We start from the raw sequence: 21998 nt of genomic DNA, 5'->3' as shown, positions 1-21998 counted from the left end.
TGGATGTAGGTCTGGATAAGGGTTTCAGTCCACATGCAGGTAGAGCCGTAGGCCTGTGTGCAGCTGTCTCTCACGACCTCAGAAGGAGAAGTCAGTGAGGGAGCCAGCCACTCAGAACCTTTGAGATAGGAAGGAGCATTCCCTTCCCAGGATGGGTTAGAAACACTGCTTGGAGGCCGGAGATTGCACACATTGACCTTGAGGAGTTCCTGTTCTTTTCCTCCCTTGATCTTCTCTACGCTGGCTCTGCATCTGCTCTCGCTAGATTTGCAAGCCCTGTCTCTCCGATGGAGGTCATGCCCCCCACTACCCCTAGTTTCCTCCGGGTGATGAAACTTATCACCCCCCTTGCAGCCGGTTAGGGATGGGGAGGTGAAGGCCCTCCGGATCCAGAGCACCTGAATGCCTCCGTGTCCTGCAGGCAAGCCTGACTTGCAATACGAACATTTTAGGGGGTCAGGGAACATCCTGGTCGAGGGCACCAGCTCTCGAGACAGACCCAGACTCAGAAGGAGGTCACACTGCTTACTAACAGGATCATGGGCACGAGTCTCTCCATCTCCAAAGTCGGGACACTTGAGGCCTGTGCCGCACAGTGTTCTTGTGCAGCCGGAAGGAGTTAAGTGTACTCGAGGCCCCTTGCAAAGCCTGGCGCATGGGGTGGAGGACTGCGGGGAGGCTAAATAGGCAGTAGCTGTGATTTTTCCGAGGGCAAACTCTAACTGAACATAATTCGTGACTACTTCGGCAGACGTTAGGTGTCGGTATTACAAAAGGGCCATTTGGCTAGAAGGAACGTTAGTCAATTGTATACCCTTGCCCTTGACAACGCGCTACCCTCAAGTGTCCACCTAGAGGGGCATTTGCTCTAAGACCACCCTGATCTCCCCAGGGAAGCTGAGGCGGCAGGTTTACCTAAAGGGCTCTGGGCTATGATGACTGGGCCATCTCCTCTGGGACTTTCCCACAGGAAAGATGAACGCACCAAAGGGACGTGGGAGCATGTGCGTGTGCAGGGCTCCTGCCGGCCCAGAGGGATGCGGGGAGAAGGCTGGCACACTCCTCGTGGCCACCTCCCTTGACCCGCTCTCATGTGGTTCCAGAATGAGGTGGTCAACCGGCAAATCCAGAAGGAGATCTGGAGGATCCAGGACGTGATGGAGGGGCTGAGGAAGAATAACCCATCTCGGGGCACCGACACGGCCAAGCACAGAGGTGGGAGCCTTCTCCGCCGGCCTCCTGACGGCTCAGCAGAAATGCTCTGGTCTTTGGCTTCCATCCCACATCTCTCATACTCCCGCCTCTCCAGGCCCTCACTCTGGGCTCAGAGCTAGTCAGGGCCTTCACAGGCTTCCGGGATCTGCCCCAGAACAGACCAGAACAGACCAGGCATGCCACTCAGGAACCTCGTGGACGCTGATAGTCTAGATTCATCCCCAGAAGAGGTCGAAGAGCACCTGGGCCTCCCCACCCCACCTCCACCCAAGCCTAGCAGCCGGGTGGTGATCGGAAGCGCCGGGACTTGGGCTGGCTTTCTTTGCCATCTCGGAGGCAACAGTGTCCTTTCCATCCATCATCTAACCCCTGCCCAACGTGCTTCTCCGCGGCCAGCCTGCTCCCCAGCCCTGGACTATGTCCCTCCATCAGGCCTGGGTAGCCCTGAAACCTACCTCCCACGTCCCTGGGGCCTCCCCAGCCTCCTCCACCCACGGCGCCCACCCCCATGCCAGGGCACACCCCTACCCCCTCCATCCCTCATCTCTCCTCTCTGCTTGCCCCCAGGAGGCCTCGGCCCCACGGCCACCTACAGCTCCAACAGCCCCGCCAGCCCTCTCAGCTCCGCCAGTCTCACCAGCCCCCTAAGCCCCTTTTCACTGGTGTCCGGCTCCCAGGGGTCCCCCACCAAGCCCGGGTCCAGCGAGGTAAGCTGAGAAAATGGAGTAGAAGGTAGGTGGGGGAGGGAGGGAGAGCCAGGTCCTCTTCCGCCTGAAGGACACAGACTATGCCCGTCTCCGCCCCGAGGCCTCCAGGCCTAGTGCTTTGGCTTTCTGTCTAGGGTGCTCGTTCTCACACCCAGGCTGGGGAACTTGCTTCCAGATTTTCCCTTTACTTGCCCTCATCAGCATTCATCGTCTTCAGCCTCCGTCCAGGGAAGTCTCTTCCTCAGCACAAGAACGGTTAACAAAAATCCCCAGCGCTGAGTGGGACTTTAAATCCAGGACTGTCCCGGCATGTGAGAGGGTTGAGGGTGGGCGTGGGGAGCGGTTTCCTGGCTGGTGTCTCATGGGGCTCTACACGGGGCAAGGGCTGCAGTGAGGCCCTCTCGGAAACATACACACGCAGGCCCCAGGCCCTTCTCCCGGGGAGCCCAGTGTCCAGGCGGGGACCAAGTCCGATTTACAGGAAGCAGCCAGCCTCTGGAACGTGGCAGTGTGTGTCTCAGGTTGGATCGTAACGACTAGGATGTTCTGAGGGGAAGGTTGAACCTCCACTGGGACAGGTAGAGGAGCAAGGGAGATGCATCACAGGCAGCAGAGGAGGTCAAAGCAAAGACAGAGGGTGTGGATGTGCCCAGGGTGATAGTGAGGCCAGTGAGCAGGGAGCTTTGGAGAAAAATTGGGGGACAGTGGGGAGCAGTGCACAGGTGGGGGCACAGCCGAGGAGGGACTTGAAGCCAGGCTGAGCGTTCACTCCGGAGCTGGAGCTCCCTCCAGGACACGGGTGGGAGTTTGGTGGTCTAGGGGCCAGCCCTGGATCCCCGCGATGTCATCTGTCTCCTGCTAACACTCTTTTCTCCTGCTCTCACAGTGGCTGCTCTCCTTCCTCCTAATGCTCTGGCTTCTCTCTGCCTCAGGAGCCCGGCCCGCCACGGCCCCCCCTCCCCAAAGCCTACGTCCCCCTGGAGTCTCCTCCAAACGTGCCACCACTCCCTAGCGAGAGCCGCTTCTGGCCGTACCCCAGCTCCCCTGCCTGGCACCGCAGTGGCGAGCCAGCCAGGGGTCAGGTACCCAGCCCCCTTGGGTCCTGGAGGGCAGGGGCGGAGGGAGCAGGGCAAAGGGGCAGGTGAGGGGGCAAGGCAGGACATGGAACAATTTTTCCACCATTTCAATATTAATTTTCCCACACGCCCCCGGTCAGACTCTAGGGTAAGGAAAGGGGGTGGCTTTTCTCTTTCTGCTCTCTGTGGACAGAGGGGAAAATGAGTGTCACCCACCCCATGCCTGGGGTCCTGGACAGCTCCTGGCTGTGAGCGGTGGTGTGCCCCACTTCCTACCAGTGCGAGCAGGCAAGAGAGATCAAGGGACCTGCCACGGCTGGTGCCATTCCAGTCCCTTCCTGTCCACCTCAGACCCTGGTCCTTCCATACTATCTGTCTCTCTGCCTTTCCTGTGTCCTCTTGGGTCTCATCGGCCCTGGGCTGTAAGCTGCCCTGTTCTGGCTCCCCAGCCTCCCTCCCCAGGACAGAGGTGCAGTTAGGCTGGGAAGAGGTTGCGGGTGGGTAGTGCTGTGTCGAAAACCGGGCGCCATGTTCTCATCCCGGCTCAGCTGCCAAGACGCACGCAGCCCCTGAGGGGCTGGCTGCCGCTGAGCGGGGCGGAGAGGCAGGGTCACCTCCGCTTTCCAGATGAGGGGAGGCAATGGGGCTCACCCATCTCTGTCACTGGACTCGAGCTGGTGTTTCTGGCCTCGGGCTCAGTCTTTCTGTGTGTCCCTCACGAAGACTTAGACCCTTTAGCTGTCCCATGGGAGTGTAGAGGGGGTGCCGGTGGTGTCTGAGGCCCCTTCCAGTTCCATGATTCTGCAAGCCCTCGAGCTAAGTGTGCACTTCTGCCCCCCAGAATCTTGGTACCAAAGCCCACCTGGTTCTCTTGCTCAGATTTTGGGTGGGACCCTGACAGAATCCTCAGAGAACCTCATTCTTGTAGCCCTCCTCCTCCAGCCATTCCTTCTCTCTGGTGCACAGCAAGTCTGGGCTTCTTGGCGCTTGCCAAAAGGCCTGGTCAGGTTGAGGGGCCTCTCTGTGGGCCTCGGCTGAGGGCCTCCTGGAAGTCCTGAGCCCTCACTGCACGAGATGAGCCAACATTGGCCGGCCTTAAGGTGGCCTGGGTGGGAGGCTCCACAGCGTCCCTGCCCACTTCCCAGCAGGCACACTCAGAGTTTCCTCATCCTGTGTTTTCAAGGCTCTGTGCTCCAGCCATTGAAACCAAAGAAACATTCCTGAGGGCCAAGTTCCCAGCAGTCCATACAGCGTGGGCCATCTTCTCATTTTTTTCCCCCAGCTCAAGGCAAGCCATGAGCAGAACAAGAAAGACCCCCACCAGACGTCACCCCTGGACACCGCTAGAGACATCAACCTTGTGCCCACCAGGCAAGAGGTGGAGGCAGAGAAGCAGGCAGCTCTCAACAAAGGTACTTCCTATCCCATCCTGCCCTAGAAGGAAAGCCAAGGGTCAGAGAGAGCCCAGAGAGGGGCTTTTTCACAGCCAAGGAGAGCGAGTATGCACCCATCCTGGGCCTTTCCTCTCTGCCACGGGGGGACTGGGCCTCCCTGGAGAAGCAGGCTCCCCGTCTCCCTGCCCCACTGTTCTCAGGAAGGCCCACTGGCCATTCTGTCTCCCTACAGTTGGCATTGTGCCTCCTCGGACAAAGTCGCCTGCCGATGAAGAGCTAACGCCATTAAGGGTGGTGAGAAGGAGTGCCGACGGGCTCACCAATGGACTGTCCTCCCGGGTAAGCACAGCCTGTGGGCCCGGGCGGGCCGGAGTTGCTCTGGTGGTCCAGGGGCCTTTGTGTGTCCCCCGCATCTGTCCACCATTCAAGAAATCCAGACCTGGAGGAGGAAGGCAAGATAAATGGGAGGATGGCAACAGCCCCACTGGAGAAGTTTCCATCAGGGAGACATGTCAAGGGACAAGGGACAAGGAAGATACACATAAGAAAGAATAGTTAGCAAAATTATTATTTTTTTAAAAGATTTTATTTCTTAATTCGAGGGAGAATGAGCATGAACAGGGAGGGGGCTGCAAAGGGAGAAGGGAGAAGCAGACTTTCCTGATGAACAGGGAGCCCGATGCAGGCTCCCAGGACCCTGAGATCATGACCTGAGTGGAAGGCAGATGCTCAACTGCCTGAGCCACCCAGGTACCCCTTATAATAGTCTATATTATAATGTATACTATATAATAATGAAATGATTATAATGTGCCAACAATGAACTACAAATCCAGCAAAAATCAGTGATCAGAGTCAAAGGGGCCGACCTAAGGCAGTAGACTCATTTCTTAGGGCTTCTGGGAAATGAAAAGCCCCCCAGACTTGGGGGTTTAAAACAAGAGGAAGTTGATTCTCTCAGAGTTGCAGAGGCCAGAAGTCCAAAATCGAGGTGTCCCCAGGGTTGGTTCCTGGGGAGACTCCAAGGGGGCTTCCATCCCATGCCCGTCTCCCAGCGTCAGGTGTTGCTGGTGTTCCTCGGCTTATGGACAAAACGCCCCAGTACCTGCCTGCACCTTCACATCACCTTCTACCCTGTGTCTTTCTTCCTGTCCCTTACAAAGACACCTAAGACTGGACGCAGGGTCCATTCCAATTCCCGACACTCTCCTCTCGAGATCCTTACCTTAACCACACCCACAAAGACCCTATTTCCAAATCAGGTCACATTCACAGGTTCTAGGGGGTTAGGCTGTGCCCATGTGTTTTAGGGGTCATTGGTTTTTTGTTTTTTGTTTTTTTAAGTTAAAAAAAAATTTTATTTATTTGACAGAGAAATCACAAGTAGGCAGAAAGGCGGGCGGGGGTGGGGGGGAAGCAGGCTTCCTGCTGAGCAGAGAGAGAGCCTGATGCCGGGCTTGATCCCAGGACCCTAGGATCATGACCTGAGCTGAAGGCATAGGCTTAACCCACTGAACCACCCAGGTGTCCCATTAGGGGCCATTCTTTACCTCACCACAGACAGGCTTCCCAGAGAAGGGACATGGAAGGCATTAGGGCAGATGAGGAAGCGGGAGTGGGGGATGGGCACCCGTCAGAGCCCGCTCTCCCCCTGCAGCAGGAGCGCCCCAAGAGTGCCGTGTTCCCCACTGAGGGCAAGGTCAAGATGAGCGTGGAGGAGCAGATTGACCGCATGCGGAGGCATCAGAGCGGCTCTATGAAGGAGAAGCGGAGGAGCCTGCAGCTCCCAGCCAGCCCGGCCAGCCCAGCCAGCCCGGCCCCCGACCCCGCTGCCCGGCCGGCTTACAAAGTGGTAAAGTCCTCCCAGCCTCCCTCAGGCCGGGGAGGGGCATCTACCCAACACGGCGCACCCCCAGTCCACGACCAGCCTGGACTGGAGCAGCTGGGTGGGGGTGGGGGGTTGGGCATGATAGATGGGCCTGGGAAGGACCCAAGCTGGGCACCTGGGAGAACGGGGGGAGCCTTCTCCCCACTAGGCGGAAGATACACGGTGGCAAAGCGTTCCTTGTATGCGTTTAAAGAAAAGTAATTCACAAAAGGGAGTGCGTTGATTGTTTCAATTGAAATGAATGATACAAAATTCAGTTAATAGAGCATAGTGCAAAATTCAGCACCCAGGGAGAGCTGTCACTCACACGCGTGTCTAGAGCATTTTCCGTGTGTTTCTGTGTAGACCCTGGGGTGGGTCTACTGACGAGGGTTGTCATAGGGCCCTGCCACGTGGCGCCATGTGGTTCTCGAATCTCACGTTATTTTGTTTAGTTCTTTCAGTTCCCAGGTTAGGAATTACCACCCCTGTCTTAGATGTAGGGAAACGAAGTCAGGAGAAATTCAGGACTCCTGCACCACATGGCTGTTGAGTGTGGAGCTGGGAGTAGCCCCAGGCATTTGCCTTTTTCCTTTCCACCACATTTCAGAAATACAGGAACATCAGGATTGAAAGTCCTACCCTCAAAGGGTTTACAGTCTCCTGGGTGGATTGGAGCTTCTGTAACAGAAATCCACTAATCCAACTGCCTAAGAGAGATGGGGCAGACTGAACACAGGGTCCAGCCAGATGGGAAGTAATGAGTCCCAGTGAGACAGGCATATTGACGACATTTGGCCTTTGCAGGTGGGCAGGCTTTGGACAAGCAGCGTGGCAGGAGGCTAGCTGTCCCACGGTGGGAACAGCGGGGTGGCAGCCAGATCGGCATGATGAATAGGGACAGCGAGGACACAAGCCTGCTTAGGGCTGCCTGGAGGCATGGGCAGCAGGGGACAGAGTCCCCGTGTGGTCATGATGGCACTGTCCCCTAGGTGCGCCGTCACCGTAGCATCCACGAGGTGGACATCTCCAACCTGGAGGCAGCCCTGCGGGCGGAAGAGCCTGGCGGGCAGGCCTACGAGACGCCGAGGGAGGAAATTGCCCGGCTTCGCAAAATGGAGCTGGAGCCCCAGCACTACGACGTGGACATTAATAAGGAGGTGAGTGAATTCCAGGAGGGCAGAGGGGGAGAAAGCCTGGGGATGGAGGTGGGGCGAGGGGAGGGGACGGAACGGAGATGGTGACCTTGGTCCCTCCCCAGCTCTCCACGCCAGACAAAGTCCTCATCCCTGAACGGTACATTGACCTGGAGCCTGATACTCCCCTGAGCCCCGAGGAGTTGAAGGAGAAGCAGAAGAAGGTGGAGAGGATCAAGACACTCATTGCCAAGTCCAGGTAATGTGCTGGGTGAACTCCTCTGTCCGCCCTGGCACCTGGGACACTTAGTGCCCTTGAATCCAGTGCCCCGCCCCATGCCAGTGGGAGACCTGAGCCTCCCCAGCGGAGGGCAGGTGGAGAGTGGCTCAAGACAGCGGAGCAGACCCATCCCTGTGGGGCAGGGATGCTCTCATTGCCCGAAAGACCTGTTGGACGCAGGCACATGCTGTCATCAAGACAAACTGAGGGGTTGCCCTCTGGTGACTATTCTTCCTCGTCAAGGCTGCCCCAGATGTTCACTCGAACCTTCTCATTCATTTTAAGACATTGCAGTGGGGGGTCCCAAAATGTGTTTTGCCAGGGTCCATCCCACTCCCCGCTGGGGACAGCCTTGCTGGGAACCAGAGCCTGCCCACTCACAGGCCTCTGGCCACCCCGCCAACCTCAGTCCACAGGCCCCCCCCCCAAGCCAGTCAGACCATCCTGTCCCCCCACTCCATGTCTGTGTGTCTGTGCCTCCTCAGTATGCAGAACGTGGTGCCCATCGGCGAGGGGGACCTTGTGGACGTGCCCCAGGACTCAGAGAGCCAGCTGCAGGAGCAGGAGAAGCGGATTGAAATCTCCTGTGCCCTGGCGACCGAGGCCTCCCGCAGGGGCCGCATGCTGTCTGGTGAGAGGGGCCGGGCCCCACTCCTCCAGGGAGACCGGCTGACCAGGTGCAGGGGAGGAAGCTCAGTGCTGCGAGGGGGCCAGGGATAGAGAGACACAGGGCCAGGGAGACCTGCCTCAAGGTCAGGACGAGCATTTATTGAGCACCAGGTACTGTGCTAGGCTCGGCGGGGTGCCAAGGGGCCAGAGTTGCCTCCAGGAGCTCAGAGCTGGGGTACTCTCCTAGAGCCGCTCTATGAAGGAACGGCCAGAAGCCACGCAGGGAGCAAGGGCGCCACTGTCCCTGGGCAGCTCAAGGAAAGGCATAGCAAAAGGGCGATCCCTGAGCTTGGCTGGGAAGGATAAAGGCATCACCAGTCGCGGAGTGGGCCCAGGCATTGCACGGTACCCTCTCCCTTCCCCTTCTGGCTGCGTGCAAATAGGAAGGTGACAGAAGGGCAGGCGGCCAGAGGTGAGAGTGAGCCAGTCACCACCCTGGCTACTGACCCAAACCCACTTCTCTGCTAGGAAAAGATGAGCATGAGGAACAGACTTCACGCTGATACAAAAGCTAGAGGGTTCTGACCAGTCCCTGTGAGGTTGAGGTCAGCCTAAGGTATGGCCCCAGAGAAGGTGAGACCGGAATCAGGAAGAACAGAAGAGGGTCTCTTAATGGGGGGGGGGGTGAAGGATGGAGGAAAGGCAGTGGTTACATGATGAAGCCCGATGGGGTGGGGGGGGCGGGGAATGTGACCCCTCCTCAGGACCAAAGGTGATTAGGGCAGAGAAGGAGAGGGAGAACTTAGAAGGCCAGTCCAGAGAGATGCCCGGGAAGGATGCCGGGTTTGCAAGGAGGAGGAGGCAGAGAGACCGGTGTGCTGGCCCCTAGTGACGGTAGCCAGGGCAAGGGGTCAGCAACAAGCAGCCCGGGACTGTGGCTAGAAGCCCGGCGGAAGGGATGGCGTTTCATTTTGATGATTAAGAGGGGTTTGAATTCTGGCTTCCGGGGGAGGACTTTACGTCCTCATCTGTAAAATTCAAATCAAAATACCCACGTGGCGGTGTGAGCAATGGCGACAATGAATGCTCAGCGCCCAGCACAGTGCCTGGCACTCAGTAAGTGGTCACTCAATGTTAGCCCGATGTGGCCGCGGTGGTGCTGGTGACGGCAGGAGGACTCGTTGACCTAGCAGTAGCTGGAGTGGAAGGAGGCTCTGTGTGCGGTTTTTCTCGCTAATTTAAATGTGGATATTTTTAGAAACCAGAGGGTTTCGGGCTACAGCAAAGGGAATTTACGCCTTAAGGAAGAACCTACTGGCGGTCAGGGTCTAAGGGACATCTAGTGGGCGGCCAGGGAAAACCGCTGGAGGTATTTCAGAGAGAGGCTGTTGGCTGGGCTGGAGCTGAGGACAAGAGAAGGGATGGGCTTCAGACGGTCCGGTCCTGCTGCCAAAGGCGGCCGGACAAGTTTGGGCTGCACGGAGGCCTCAGTCCCACCTCTCTGTAGTTTAGCTACAAAATGAACTCGAATCTTCCAAAGATCAAATTCCTCCTGCTCTGGGCAAAAGGCAACTTCCTGTTTCAAGGGTTAGCGCACACAACACTGTTTTTAAAACTTCCCTCTGCCCTCGCTCCAGCCCCTGGCTCTCTCTCCTCTCATTTCCCAGCCAAAGGTTCCATGAAAACAAAACCCAGCCTGGCCTCTCAGATTTCCCTCTCGATACGCACCAGCTTACGTTTCAGAGTCTGTGCGCTGAAAGTAAACCGTCATTTTGCTTTTGCCAAAACCCCAACTATTTAAAAAATGGCATAGCAGGGCCAGACCACAGACTTCGCCCACGGTCCCCGCTGCCCCTTGGCCTCTGGCCCAGATTCCCAGAGTTGCAGCTCTGCCCGGGCCAGCGAGGACTGTGTGTGGGCATGGGTTCAAGCCTGGGACCGTGCATGTGGGAGTGCCAGGTGCGGGTCATCAGGACAGCACAGCGTGCACAGGGTGGGGAGGCCGTGCCCAAGAGTGCATATGTGGCGTGCATGACGGGGTCAGGAACGCTTGTCGGCAGACCCAGAGCGTGCAGACTCATGGAGGAGGTATAGGGGAGATCGCGGCAAGTGTGCATTTGTACGCGTGGCACAATGTCGTGTGCAGTGGCTTTACTGGGGGTCGTTTGTAGAGGGACGCGCATTTGTATGTATTCAGGTGCGTGTTTGGAGAGGACGTGTGAGCGCAAATACAGAGCTAGGTGTGTGTATGTCTGCAGAATGTCTACGAACGTTGTGGAGAGATCACTCTGAGTACAGGAGGGATTTAGCGAGCTGTTGGATTTTACATACGTGTATGTGAGTGTACAGCTTACGGATGGAGGCAGTGTTGATGAATGCACGTATTTCTGTGGGACTGGCTTGTTCTGCAGTCTGAGGACGGATGAAACACATTTGTGTCTGCATTGTGCATGGCGAATACATTGCAATATTTGTGAACACGTATCTGTGTGTGCAGGAGGGAAGAGAGCAGGTCTCATGAAGGGGCAGGATGGGTGAGCAGATGTGACCAATGATTTATGGACCCAGACGAGATCGTACCCGCGGACCCACGGTTATAATATCACACCTGTCCAATACATAGCTGCTACGTATGTGAATTTTAACTATTTCACCTCACTTCGAAGCGAGCTGGTCTAAGTGCACCATACTTGCTTCAACCCGACTGGAACAGGAACATTTCCCTTTTATTGAGGATTGTATTTATTTATTTATTTGGGAGAAGAGAGAGGGCACGAGCAGGGGGAGGGGCAGAGGGAGAGGGAGAGGCAGGTTCTCTACTAAGCAGGGAGCGCAATGCGGGACTTGATCCCAGGACCCCGGAATCATGACCTAAACTGAAGGCAGACGCCTAACTGACTGAGCTACTCAGGCACCCCATAAATTTCAACTATTTCAATGGATATATTCCTAATATATATTTAGAAATTTTCTGCCTTCATAAAGAAGTCATATTTAACATAATTCATCTTTCTTGCTCTTGTTTGTTTAGTATCATTATAAATACCCTTCTTCCGCCCATCCGTTGAAGGGATGCCCTTGGGGCTGTAGTTGGTACAGACCACAGCTCTATGTTAAGTTCTCCCAAACTGCTACACTTTTAAAGGTATTATATCTACTTTTTACAAAAGACGTTTTTGCCTCGGTTGTGCCTTCTTCTAGCTATCAGTGGGCCTGCCGAGTCCATTTTCTCCCCTGATTTCTGTTTCTGATCTCCCATGGGGTAGACACCCAGCAGGTCAGCTCCTCAGAAGTGTGTAGAGGTAAAGAGCTCCCGAAAGCTCATCTGTGCATAATTGTAAGACCCTCACGGCACGCGTGTTGCCATCGATATTTGGCTTTCTTGAAACAGCGCTGGCTCAGTTTTTGACTTTTTGACCGTTTTAGAAGTCAAAGTTGCCAAACAACTAACCACTGGGTCCGCGATACAGACATACGCACAGACATGTGTTTTGAAAGCGTTTGCGAATGTATTTGAGTGTGACGTCACACGTGCGTTGGGTCCCGCGGAAGAGTTCTATTTGGAAGTGCACAAACACACATATCTGAGTTGTGGGCAGCAAGCGTGGAAAACTGTTGGATCCCATGCTCGAAGTCTGTATTCTGTGTGGGCAGATACAGCTTCCTGCTCACGAGAAAGGTCCACGTCTTGTGTCCATCTGTGGCTGTGTGTGTGTACGTGATGGGAGTGCACAGAGGGCAGGGAGGTGTTGGGGTCCAGGGCAGGGTGAAGCGCAAGGGGCTAGGAAGTTGGATGCCAGGATCCTTCTGTTGGAGGAAACAGTGTGACCCTGGCTGAGGTCTGGTTCTCCTCTGAGGCCCTGTGAACACGTTCTCTCTGCCAGTCTCTAGCCTCACAGCCGCCCTGAGTTGCGCCTGAGTCTGCAGACTGCAGAGAGCTCATCCCTCCTGCTAGGACCCCCCCTCCCCACTGACCTTCCACTTTGCTCTTCTCAGCATGGAATCAGTAAAATCCATTAATTCAAATGTCACCACTTTAAGGTTCGTAATGATTTGTTCAGGGGCGGACCAAAGTTTGCCCTTCCCGGATTGATGAAGAGGGGGTCCCCAGGGATAGCAGGGGACTGTGTTTCTGAGACCGCATGCTGGTCTAAGTTCACAGTCCCAGCCCTGCGGAAGCCTCAGTTTCCATGGAGGCGATGCCCGTGGTAATAACTCGGATCTAGTCGCACACCGGGGCCTGATGATCGGGGGTCGTGTGGTTTTCCTGCATGTCCATCACCCACGGTAGCTCTGTGTGTAAGGAGCCATCGGCTGCTCTGTCTGCTCCGTCTCCACAAACGAGCGGAGCCTTGGCCCGGAGAGGCCGGCCTTGCCCGCAGTCACACTGGTTCTCAGCAGAGCCTGCGGTGGCCCGGTCTCCTCCTCGGGGGCCCTGTGCCCCTCCGCGGCGCCTGGGACCGAGGCCAGCTCCGCCTCAGCTCTCCTCTCTGCTTGCCTCCTGCCTGGCTCCCCGCCTGGGGCAGGGCCTCGCTTGCTCTGGGTGCCCGGCCTCCCCACCCCTGCCACCACCACCCACCCCTATTCACCTCCCTGTTCATTTCTGTTTCCAGTGCAATGTGCCACCCCAAGCCCTCCCACCTCCCCTGCTTCCCCGACTCCACCAGCCAACCCCCTATCGTCTGAATCCCCACGGGGCGCCGACAGCAGCCATACCATGCGGGTCTGAGCTCTGACGTAAGAAATTTTCTACTGTATTTCATCCACCGCGGGGAGTGGGACCCCGCCCCTCACCCCCATAAGCCATCTACCCTCCCCTCATCCCGGCATTGCTTCTCCCCTGCCCACCGCCCCAGTGCCCCTGTGCCGCTCTTCCCCCTCCCTCCATCCGCTTGAGCCCGCAGCATCCCCATCCCTGTCCCTGTCCCTGTCCCTGTCCCAGTCCCTGTGCAGTGCTGGGCCAGCACCAGCTGGCGGGGCTGCCTCTTGGATGTCGCAGCGCCGGTAGGTTTTGCTTCTCCAGAAGCAGGCAGGGACAGAGCTGAGGCCTCCCCTATCCCACTGTCCGCCAGCAAGCCTGTTGGGATACACAGCAGTCCTGCCTCAGAAGCTCCCAGATAACCCCCAGATCTTCCTGTAAATGACAATACCATAGGCAACAGCGGCCAAAGGTTGTGTGCCTCCCTTTCCCCTAGTACACAGCCGCTCGGTACCAGGCACTTGAAAAAGAGCATGGACTTCCATTCATGGGTTCCCCACTCAGGGCTGGGGGCATGGGGCAGGTTTCCACAGGGTTCTACAAGAAGAGACTTCTGTCTCCCGGGGAAGCTGGGTTGGAGCTGTCCCTCCACTAGGACGCGCCTTTCTGACCCGTTTCTCTTCTCTTCAGTGCAAGCTCTGGCCGAGGCCAACGCCATGAAGCCCCACAGAGCCACGTTCTGAAGGCCTCCTCTGCCCCTGGAAGTCCCAGTTCCCCACCCTGGCCCCCTGCCCCTGCGCTCCCGTGGGGGTGCTGCAGGGAGCCAGGCTGGGGGGCCGGGGTTGCTGCCAAGATGTGACCTCAGTGTCCACACGCCCACCACGTCTGGCCACACGCCCACCACCACCACATGGTGGCCTTAGGTCGGGGCCCGAGATGCTGGGCAGACAGCACCTCCTGGCTGGCATCCGAGTCCTGGGGGGCTAGGCCTGGCCCTGGCTGGTGGTATGACAGCTTTACTGGAACATTTCCTGAGGAAGAGGATGCCCTGGTGGGGAAGACGCTCTGGGCTCTCTAGGGGAGGACTAGGGTGAGGAGAAGATGGATGCTTTTGCCTCTTCCGGCCCCTCCTGACGCCGAGGACGGTACCTGCCATCTGGTCCTTCTCCGTCGCCCCACCCTGCTGCCCCAACTGCACCCGGGACTCTGACACGTCTCTGCTGATGGGTGCTCCCTTGGGGTCCAGTGGAGACTGACCACGCTGCTCGAGCCAAAGACAAGATGACAAGAACTGGGGAGAGGCTTCTTGGCTCCCAGAGGGCACAGTGCTGGCTATGGGTAGAGAGCGGCACGCAGGTCTGTGCAGCGTCTGAGGACAGGTTGAGAAGGGGAAGAAGAGAGAGAGGGAGAGACGGAGGCAAGTGGAAGGACAGGGAAGCGGCAGGACTCGTTTGCAAATAAGAGGGTGAGGCGGAGGTGGAAAGGGGTGTGGGATGGATGGGTTTCCCCAGGATGGAGCCTTAGCTTAGTGCCAAGTACAGAGCCAGACTGTCAGCCCTGCTCCTGCCCCTCGTCCCCCAGATCCACGGGCCTGTGCATCACTGGCCCCTGGAGGACCACCCGGCGAGCACGTGGTGACCTTCAGCTGCAGCCGTGGGGTCGAAGGCGGAGGGATGTGGTGCGGGTGTGCGGGTAGGGAGATGGCCCTTTCTGGATCTAGGCCCAGTGTCTGCCTCCCCTTCTGTAGCTCAGGGGCAGAGAGAAGGACCTCTGTCACGTAGGGTGTCATCAGCCTTGGGGTCTTTCCTAACCATGTTCAGGACGTTTTCTTGTCCCCCTTCCCCGGGAATGTGCTGGGGGTCAGCTGGGAGAGTGCCCCAGAAAGGAAATGCAGACTTCATCTGGGGGGCTAGGTTCTAGGGCCCCACGCCGCGTCCCAGGCATCCCCAAGGAGGACCAGGTGAGGCTATGCGGAAGGGCTCCCTTCTGGTCTGGCTGTCTCACCATCCGCCTACCCGGGGAGGCCAGTGGAGGAGACACAGAAGCAAAGCTCACGTTTTCTTCCTCGCCCCTCATCTGGGGAGGACGGTAGCCAGGGAGGAGGGAAGGGAGAGAGTGATTCTGGAAAAACCTGGGCCCCTGGGCATTCTCTTTGCCAGAGTTGCTGCCCGGAGACTTCAGCCTCCAGTGGCCCCAAGAACAATGACTTTATCTGCCGCCATGTCTTCTCCACTCCTTCACAGCGAGGGGCCAGGGACTGGTTCATTTGCAAGTAAAGATGGCAACTCATTCAACAAATATTTATCAAGCACCTTTATGTACTAAGCACTGTTCTAGGTGCTTAGGATACTGTCGTGCTTCTGAGGGATTGCAGGCTGGGGAATTCCATTTCCATTTTAGCAGATTTTTTGAACATGAACCTTGGCTATGTTTCCCATTTAGAACCGCCCAAGCACCCCACACCTGTTTTTTCCTCCCCCACAGACCAGCAGGTGGGATTGGCGCACTCTCTCTTTCCAACATCTTTCTCCATCCGCAAGAAATAGCCTTTCGGGGCCTCCATGCCTTTCCCTTTCTTTGTCCTTTTTTTTTTTTAAGTGGTATTTTTAGAAATACATGTAAAATACCAAGGATCAAGGTCTGCATCTTTGCCACCTTTCTCTCACCTCTTATTTCATAAAGCTGGGTCTTTATGTTGCTTTACATGCCTTAATATATGTTTGATGAAGATTATACATATTATAGATATATACATAATATATATATTTGTTTGGGCGTCTGATCCTTTCCCAGAACTCCTGCCCAGGCCCATTTTCCCTCCTTTACATCCCATACCACTCCTAAGCCTGTGTCGGCCACACCCCATGCCTTTTGATCCAAAGAAGGGGAGAGGATGGGCTTATTTTAAGACAGATCTATTTTATGCTTTTGTTATAAAAGCAAATCTATTTTCAAAATGTGCAATGTCTGAATGGAATCAGCAAATGATACGAGGAGATTGGGCAGCTGCCTCTAGGTCAACCCTGTGTCCGTCCCTCTCCTCCTTGCCGCCCCCCACCCCCTCCACAGCTTCCTTCTCCCATCCCCTAGTCTGCAAAGGGCTGGTCCCCAGAGCTCACCCAGAGAGCATCTTAAGAGGACAGGATACTCTCTTGGACGTCCTGGTCTAAGGATTTGATTACACTGTCAACTCTCGACGACCCTCTAGGGTTACGGGATATGAATCCTCTCAAAGGAAATGTTTACAGCTGTGTGCACAAAAGTACACCCTTGCGGGCACACCCCCCCACCCCAGTGTGCTCCAGGACCACCTCCCGTCACCAGTCTGCTGGAAAGGGCAGACAGAATGGCAGCCTATGCCAAACAGCACCAAGAATTTGACTCCTTGACGGAGCCAGGATACAGTGCAAATGCCAAAGGAGACAGCTCGGGCTCACAGGTCCTTCAGCACAGACACATGCAAGTTCCTTGGACTTCTCACACTCCTTGATCCTTTTCTGGTCTGGGTCACATCTGCGACATCTGTCTCCCTCTGTGACCTTTCCTCTGGGGAGCTGTTGCTAAGGGGGACGGTAGCTCCGTCTGGCATCCAGACTGCAGAGTCAGCTTCTGGGCTGAAGCCAGTCCCACGGACAAGGGGGCATCTCAGCCTTGCCCAAGAACCCCCCAGGACTGTCCTCTGGTGGACTGCCACCGGGGTGCTGAACTCTGCCAGCTCGGCCTTCCGAACTGCTTAGCGGCTGACAAAATAGGCAGGGGGCTCTTGCCTCGCAAGGATTTGGGCAGAATGGAAGTGTTTTGTCCAGATCTGGAATCAAGGGTTTGGGACTGTCACAGAGCTCCCGGCCAGCATCTGAAGTTTGACCTCCCAAGCCTGGCACCCTCGTGCCACCTTAGAGCATGTTGTTATGAAAGAACGGGGCCCAGATGGAGGCCCGGTGCGAAGGGACCCACGGGGGGGACGGCTCTGGTTGCTACTCTGGGGCCTTGCCAATTAGCACATTACCTCCCTGATCAATAACCAAGAGGCTGTAATCAAATACTGCTACTGTCACTTTAAAGCTTTTCTGAGGTCGCAAACTGTGCGCACTTGCTCTCCTGCCTTGGTGAGAGGCATGTTCTTGGGGCAGGCTGACTATAGCAAGACGGAATCGATTCCCTTCCCCTTTAGGCACCCCTTACCTGGCAGCTCTTAAAACTAAGGAAAATAAGAAATATACATATATATACATATATCTATTTATGCACATACTGGGGCCAATTTGATCTGCTAGTATTAGACAATAAACCATACAAGGAAATGTATGATCTCAGTGTCTTTATTTAGTATAAAAGTGACCTTAGAAGAAAAATTAAGGTTAGCCAAACAGAGGACATCTCTGTTGGGGACCAAACATCTGTAGCGGCCCCATAGCATCTTTCTAGCCAACGAGCCCCTCCCCGGGGAGGGGCATCCTGACTGACAGGTGAGCCCCTGTGTCCCCGCTCCCCAGCATTCTTTTTAGATATAGGTACTAAAGAATCCCGGTGAGCTCTGCATTTGTATCTTGCAAGTTTGTATAAACCCAATACAGGAAATAAAATGAATGGTTTGTACAAGCGGCGTGTGTCTCACACTCTGTCCGTGACTGCCTGTGGCTATGGCTGGACTTGTGGCTTGTGGCAGTTTCCAAGCTTGGCAGAAAAGGGGAGAAGGTCTGCGGTTGGGCTTCCCCTGACAAAAAGCCAAAGCTGAGTCCGTGGTATGCTGCCCACCATGGTCAGCTCCTTTGTCCAGGTAATCCCAAATCAAGGCTTGTTCCAAAGTCCTGTGTAATGAAAATTATCTGAACAGTGCTCAGATCCTGGGAACCCATCGATTTGTCTCTGAGATGGAGGGCAGAAATGTAGGAGAATAAATTTAATTCTTGGGCTTTCTCGATGACGACACCGTGGCCTATATTTCTGCCTTGGGGTATAAGAAGGTGTATGATTTGGCAAGGGGCATCAAAAAGGCTGCCCAAATTTTTTTTTTAATTTTATTTATTCATTTGACAGACATCATAAGAAGGCAGAGAGGCAGGCAGAGAGAGAGAGAGGAAAGCAGGTTCCCCACTGAGCAGAGAGCCCAGTGTGGGGCTCAATCCCAGTACCCTGAGATCATGACCTGAGCCAAAGGCGGAGGCTTAACCCACTGAGCCACCCAGGCGCCCCAGGAAAGCAAGGCTCTTCTAATTCCCGATTTTACCTCAGTCTGGTTCTAAGGGCTGATTTCTAATTCTGGACATCTGTTGTCATTCCTAAAGAGCTAATGGAGTGTGTGTGAGTGTGAATGGGTGTAAATTGTGTGTGTGCGTCTGTGTTCAACACATAATACTATATTTGGGGTTTTGTGACATCCCCAGGCGAGCTATACACCATGATGTCCTTTGTGAATCAGATGGAATGGGGACTGATGCAGACTCACGACAGAGGCCTCTCGGGGGCTGGAGGAGGGACATGGAACCCCTCATGGCTTTCCAGAGCCTGCGTCTCTATCTGCAGCGCCCTCAGGGCCCGAGCCAGAGGCTTGGCGAGGTGGGGTGTGAGCACCGGGCACCGCTGGGTGTCGCTGTCCGCACAAACAAGGGCCGGCTCCTCTCTACTAACAGTGCCCGAGATCTTGGCCTGCTCCAGCACCTGACCCAGATCAGCGCTCTGATCAAGGCGGGCTGGGGTTGTAAAAGGGGGCAGTAGTCAGGAAATGTCGAGGACAAAGCACCTAGCAGAATGCCCTGAAAGTTTCAGAGTGGCGCTCTGTAAAAGTGTGGTCCTGTTTTGTTCTGGGGGAGGTGCATGACGACAGGTTCAGGCAGACAACCAGGCTTCAGATCCTGCTGCTGAGACCTGGGGCCACACCACATCCCCCTCATCCCTGAGCCTCCACTGAGTTCTGCTCCTGCTCCTTCTAGCTGCCTGAAGATGGGCCACGTCACTAAAATTCTTGACCTCAGTTTCCTGGTCTGTGAAATGGGGACATTACCACCTTATGGAGACCTCAAGAAAGTCAAATGAGAAAATGAATGAAAAAAACCCATTGAAAAGTCAAGTTCATGCACAAATGTGAGGATGAGGTGGTGGCATGGCAGAGGCCCCTGGGCCACCAGCTTCAGGGGCACGATGAGTGAAAAGAGAGACCGTCTCCCAATGTTCCCCTTCGTTGCCTCCAACGCCTTGGATGAAGACCTCTCCAGGGACCTCACCCTCCAGCTCTGTGAGGTGTCCCTGCCCACCTCTGTTCCTCCAGCTCCAGCCTTCCAAGGCCTACATCCTCCTCCCCGGGGTTGCCCCATGAAGGGGCCCCTCTCCAGGACTGTGGGCTCTGTGAACAAGTCCCTTGAGGCCCAACTCCAGCAGCACCTGCCTTTGGAGAATCAGGCTCCCAGGGCCCCACCTGGGGAGAGTTCGATTCTTCCAAGCTCACAGGTGAGCTCCTTGGGGGTTGGGGAGGGGAAGTTTTGCTAACTGTTACTGTATACACCCGTGGGAGCAGTTTAGAACCACATTTGAGGGGCATCTGGGTGGTTCAGTGGGTTAAGCCTCTACCTTCAGCTCAGGTCATGATCCCAGGGTCCTGGCATCAAGCTCCAAATTGGACTCTCTGCTCAGCAGGGAGCCTGCTTCCCTTCCTCTCTCTGTGCCTGCCTTTCTGCCTACTTGTGATCTGTCAAATAAATAAATAAAATCTTAAAAAAAAAAAAAAACACATTTGAGAGCAGATGTCTTTCATATAACAGCATTTAATAGTATACTATAGTATCCTAATATAGCAATACGAATAACAATACTAATTATCATAACTATACTACAAGAGTAATAACAGTGGCTCGTCAGGTGCTTACTCTGTGCCTGGTACCAGTTCTATGCATTACTCACAGTCCTCATTCTAGCTCTGTGTGATGGTACTAGTACCATCCAAGACACTGGGGTGCCGAAAGGGTAAATTAAAATGTCTAAGGTCTCACGAAGCTGTGATGAAGCCCAGAGCACTCAGACTTCAGAGCCCAAGCTTCTAACCAACCAACAGTTTCAATGGGCTGCGATGGGGGCGGGGAATAATGTCCCCCTAGGGGGTATTTTGGAAATTTGCAGGGAGCTGAGGTTATCTCAGTGACAAGACTCAAGTGCAAAGCTCTTACTGGCAGTTAGCTGCCGCAGTGCACCGGGTAGATTTTTAAAGCAGTAACCGTCCTCTAGCCTGCATGACGTTAGAACACACAACTGCACGAAACCCCCTTTTGGTACACGTTGGTCATACTGCAATTCATAATAGCACTAAGAAGTTCTTCTCCGCTTCTAAGGTGGTTGACTTTTTTTTTTTTTAAGATTTATATATTTATTTGAGTGGGGGAAGGGCAGAGGGAGACTCTCGAGCAGACACCCTGCTGAGCATGAGCCCCACTCGGAGTTCAATCTCAAGACCCTAAGATCATGACCTGAGCTGAGTCCCACGCTCAGCCGACAGAGCCACCCAGGCTCCCCTAAGCTGCTTCTTTTGTGTTGTTTTTAAATCAGTTTCATGAATACCTCGGTAAGTTACAAGATGGCCATATGGAGAAGAAACTGAAATGGAATAAAGACATTATCTCAGAATTGTTGAATAAATCGCTGCACGCATTGTCTGCCTAATGTAATATACAACCTTCAAATACTGTTTAAGAGGCTGAGCACCGTTTCAAGGCAGCAGGGTCTCACCCAGCGAGCAGAGATTCACTGCAAATAGTCAATGAGAGACCCGATCGTTAAAGCCAAGATGTTTGAAGTGCAGGAGATCTCATTAGACTTCCTTAATGTTTTCAAAGATGATTTCATAGGATCGCCATTCTTCATATTGGTTAAGTTTTTGCTGCCCAAGGACAAATGCCTATGTCCTCAGGATTGCGTGTGCAAATGTTTCGGAGCTTGCATATTATTTCTCTACCTTCTCCACCAAGGACCCAGGGCGCCTCCCTACCCCACCCCCACCCCACAGGCACTTGCCCTCAGGGGCTTGTATCAAGTTTCTCTGTCCAATCCACCCTCCATTCCCCATTGTCATTAGGAAATACACGATATGCAAGGCCCACGCCACGGTTTCACCTCAACACACAACGGCAGTTCAAGACCGAGATCCCTGTGTCTGTGGCATGACCGTGCTACCCTCCTCGGGCAACAGGTGGCTGGGGGAGCTATTTTAACAATACACACAGAAGACCCTGTTCATCAGCATCGGCCGCACGCCTCTTGATTGTCTCCGTTTCGCCTTGCTATGTTATCCCTCCTTCAATTAAGGCTATTTCCCTCTTTTTATATGCAAGTACATCTGCTCTGTTATTACTTACCTAACAGTTCATTTCCTACGGCTCTGTCATTTTCTTGGGGTGGGGTGGGTTTTATTTTGTAATATAAGGACTCTGGCTTTCTAGTTCTCTTACACGTAAGTGTATTTATTATAAGCAGGTGCAAGCAATCTGCCTGTTTCATTTATGTCTTCTGGGTAAGTCTTGCCTAAGCATTTCTACATCGACATTGTGCTCTATTATAAATTCTTTTATTCCTTCTTTATTATAATTAGTGTTTTTAAAAATGACATGTGTCGATTGGTCATCTCATCTACGAACTCCTTTTCAGGATATAGGAGACATTAGAAAGGGGATGCTGGCTTACGGGGTTGAGAGCCCGGGCTCTACAGTGGCAGAAAGCACATTAGGAACTATCTACCCGTCTTTTTTGCAGGCCTATAGAGGGAGGAAAGCATGCACCCGTGTCTATACAGCTGGTAGATGAACTAGAACCAGGCTTCTGGAAGCGTCCAGCCCTATCCCAAGCCCAAATTCATCTTTCATCCTCCCTAGCTCAACCTCACTGTCCAAAGCTGGACACCGCTGGGGAAAAGGAGGTCGAAGCCCTTTGTGTCTAGCTCCCCTGGGGCGCTTTTGCCCTTGATGTAACCCAGTTTGGCTCTCCCAGAGACTGCCAACAAGTTTTACTCCATGGCTTGCCGCCCCCTAGTGTCTA

At 54.6% G+C, this 21998-nt stretch overlaps 1 protein-coding gene across 17 annotated transcripts in view; it reads left to right on the top strand.

Moving 5' to 3' along the window:
- Window positions 1–17579, top strand: part of PLEKHA6 (pleckstrin homology domain containing A6) — a 141413-nt gene extending 123834 nt beyond the window's left edge. For 12 of the 17 annotated variants that reach the window (XM_044267674.1, XM_044267681.1, XM_044267677.1 and 9 more), the window contains 11 exons: window positions 1104–1215; window positions 1783–1922; window positions 2855–3004; window positions 4281–4410; window positions 4625–4731; window positions 6050–6244; window positions 7252–7419; window positions 7521–7654; window positions 8161–8306; window positions 12898–13021; window positions 13674–17579. In XM_044267674.1, coding sequence (XP_044123609.1) covers window positions 1104–1215; window positions 1783–1922; window positions 2855–3004; window positions 4281–4410; window positions 4625–4731; window positions 6050–6244; window positions 7252–7419; window positions 7521–7654; window positions 8161–8306; window positions 12898–13013 — 1398 coding nt within the window. In that variant the 3' untranslated portion in view covers window positions 13014–13021; window positions 13674–17579. The remainder of the gene's footprint in view (window positions 1–1103; window positions 1216–1782; window positions 1923–2854; window positions 3005–4280; window positions 4411–4624; window positions 4732–6049; window positions 6245–7251; window positions 7420–7520; window positions 7655–8160; window positions 8307–12897; window positions 13022–13673) is intronic. The other 5 variants (XM_044267678.1, XM_044267685.1, XM_044267672.1 and 2 more) reach the window with 4 other exon arrangements.
- Window positions 17580–21998: the final 4419 nt, after the last annotated feature.

This window comes from Neovison vison, chromosome 10 (genome assembly GCF_020171115.1).
Source record: "Neovison vison isolate M4711 chromosome 10, ASM_NN_V1, whole genome shotgun sequence".
NCBI classification, from domain to species: Eukaryota; Metazoa; Chordata; class Mammalia; order Carnivora; family Mustelidae; genus Neogale; species Neogale vison.
Note: the sequence above shows the minus strand (reverse complement) of the source record. Positions and strands in the feature narration are given on the sequence as shown.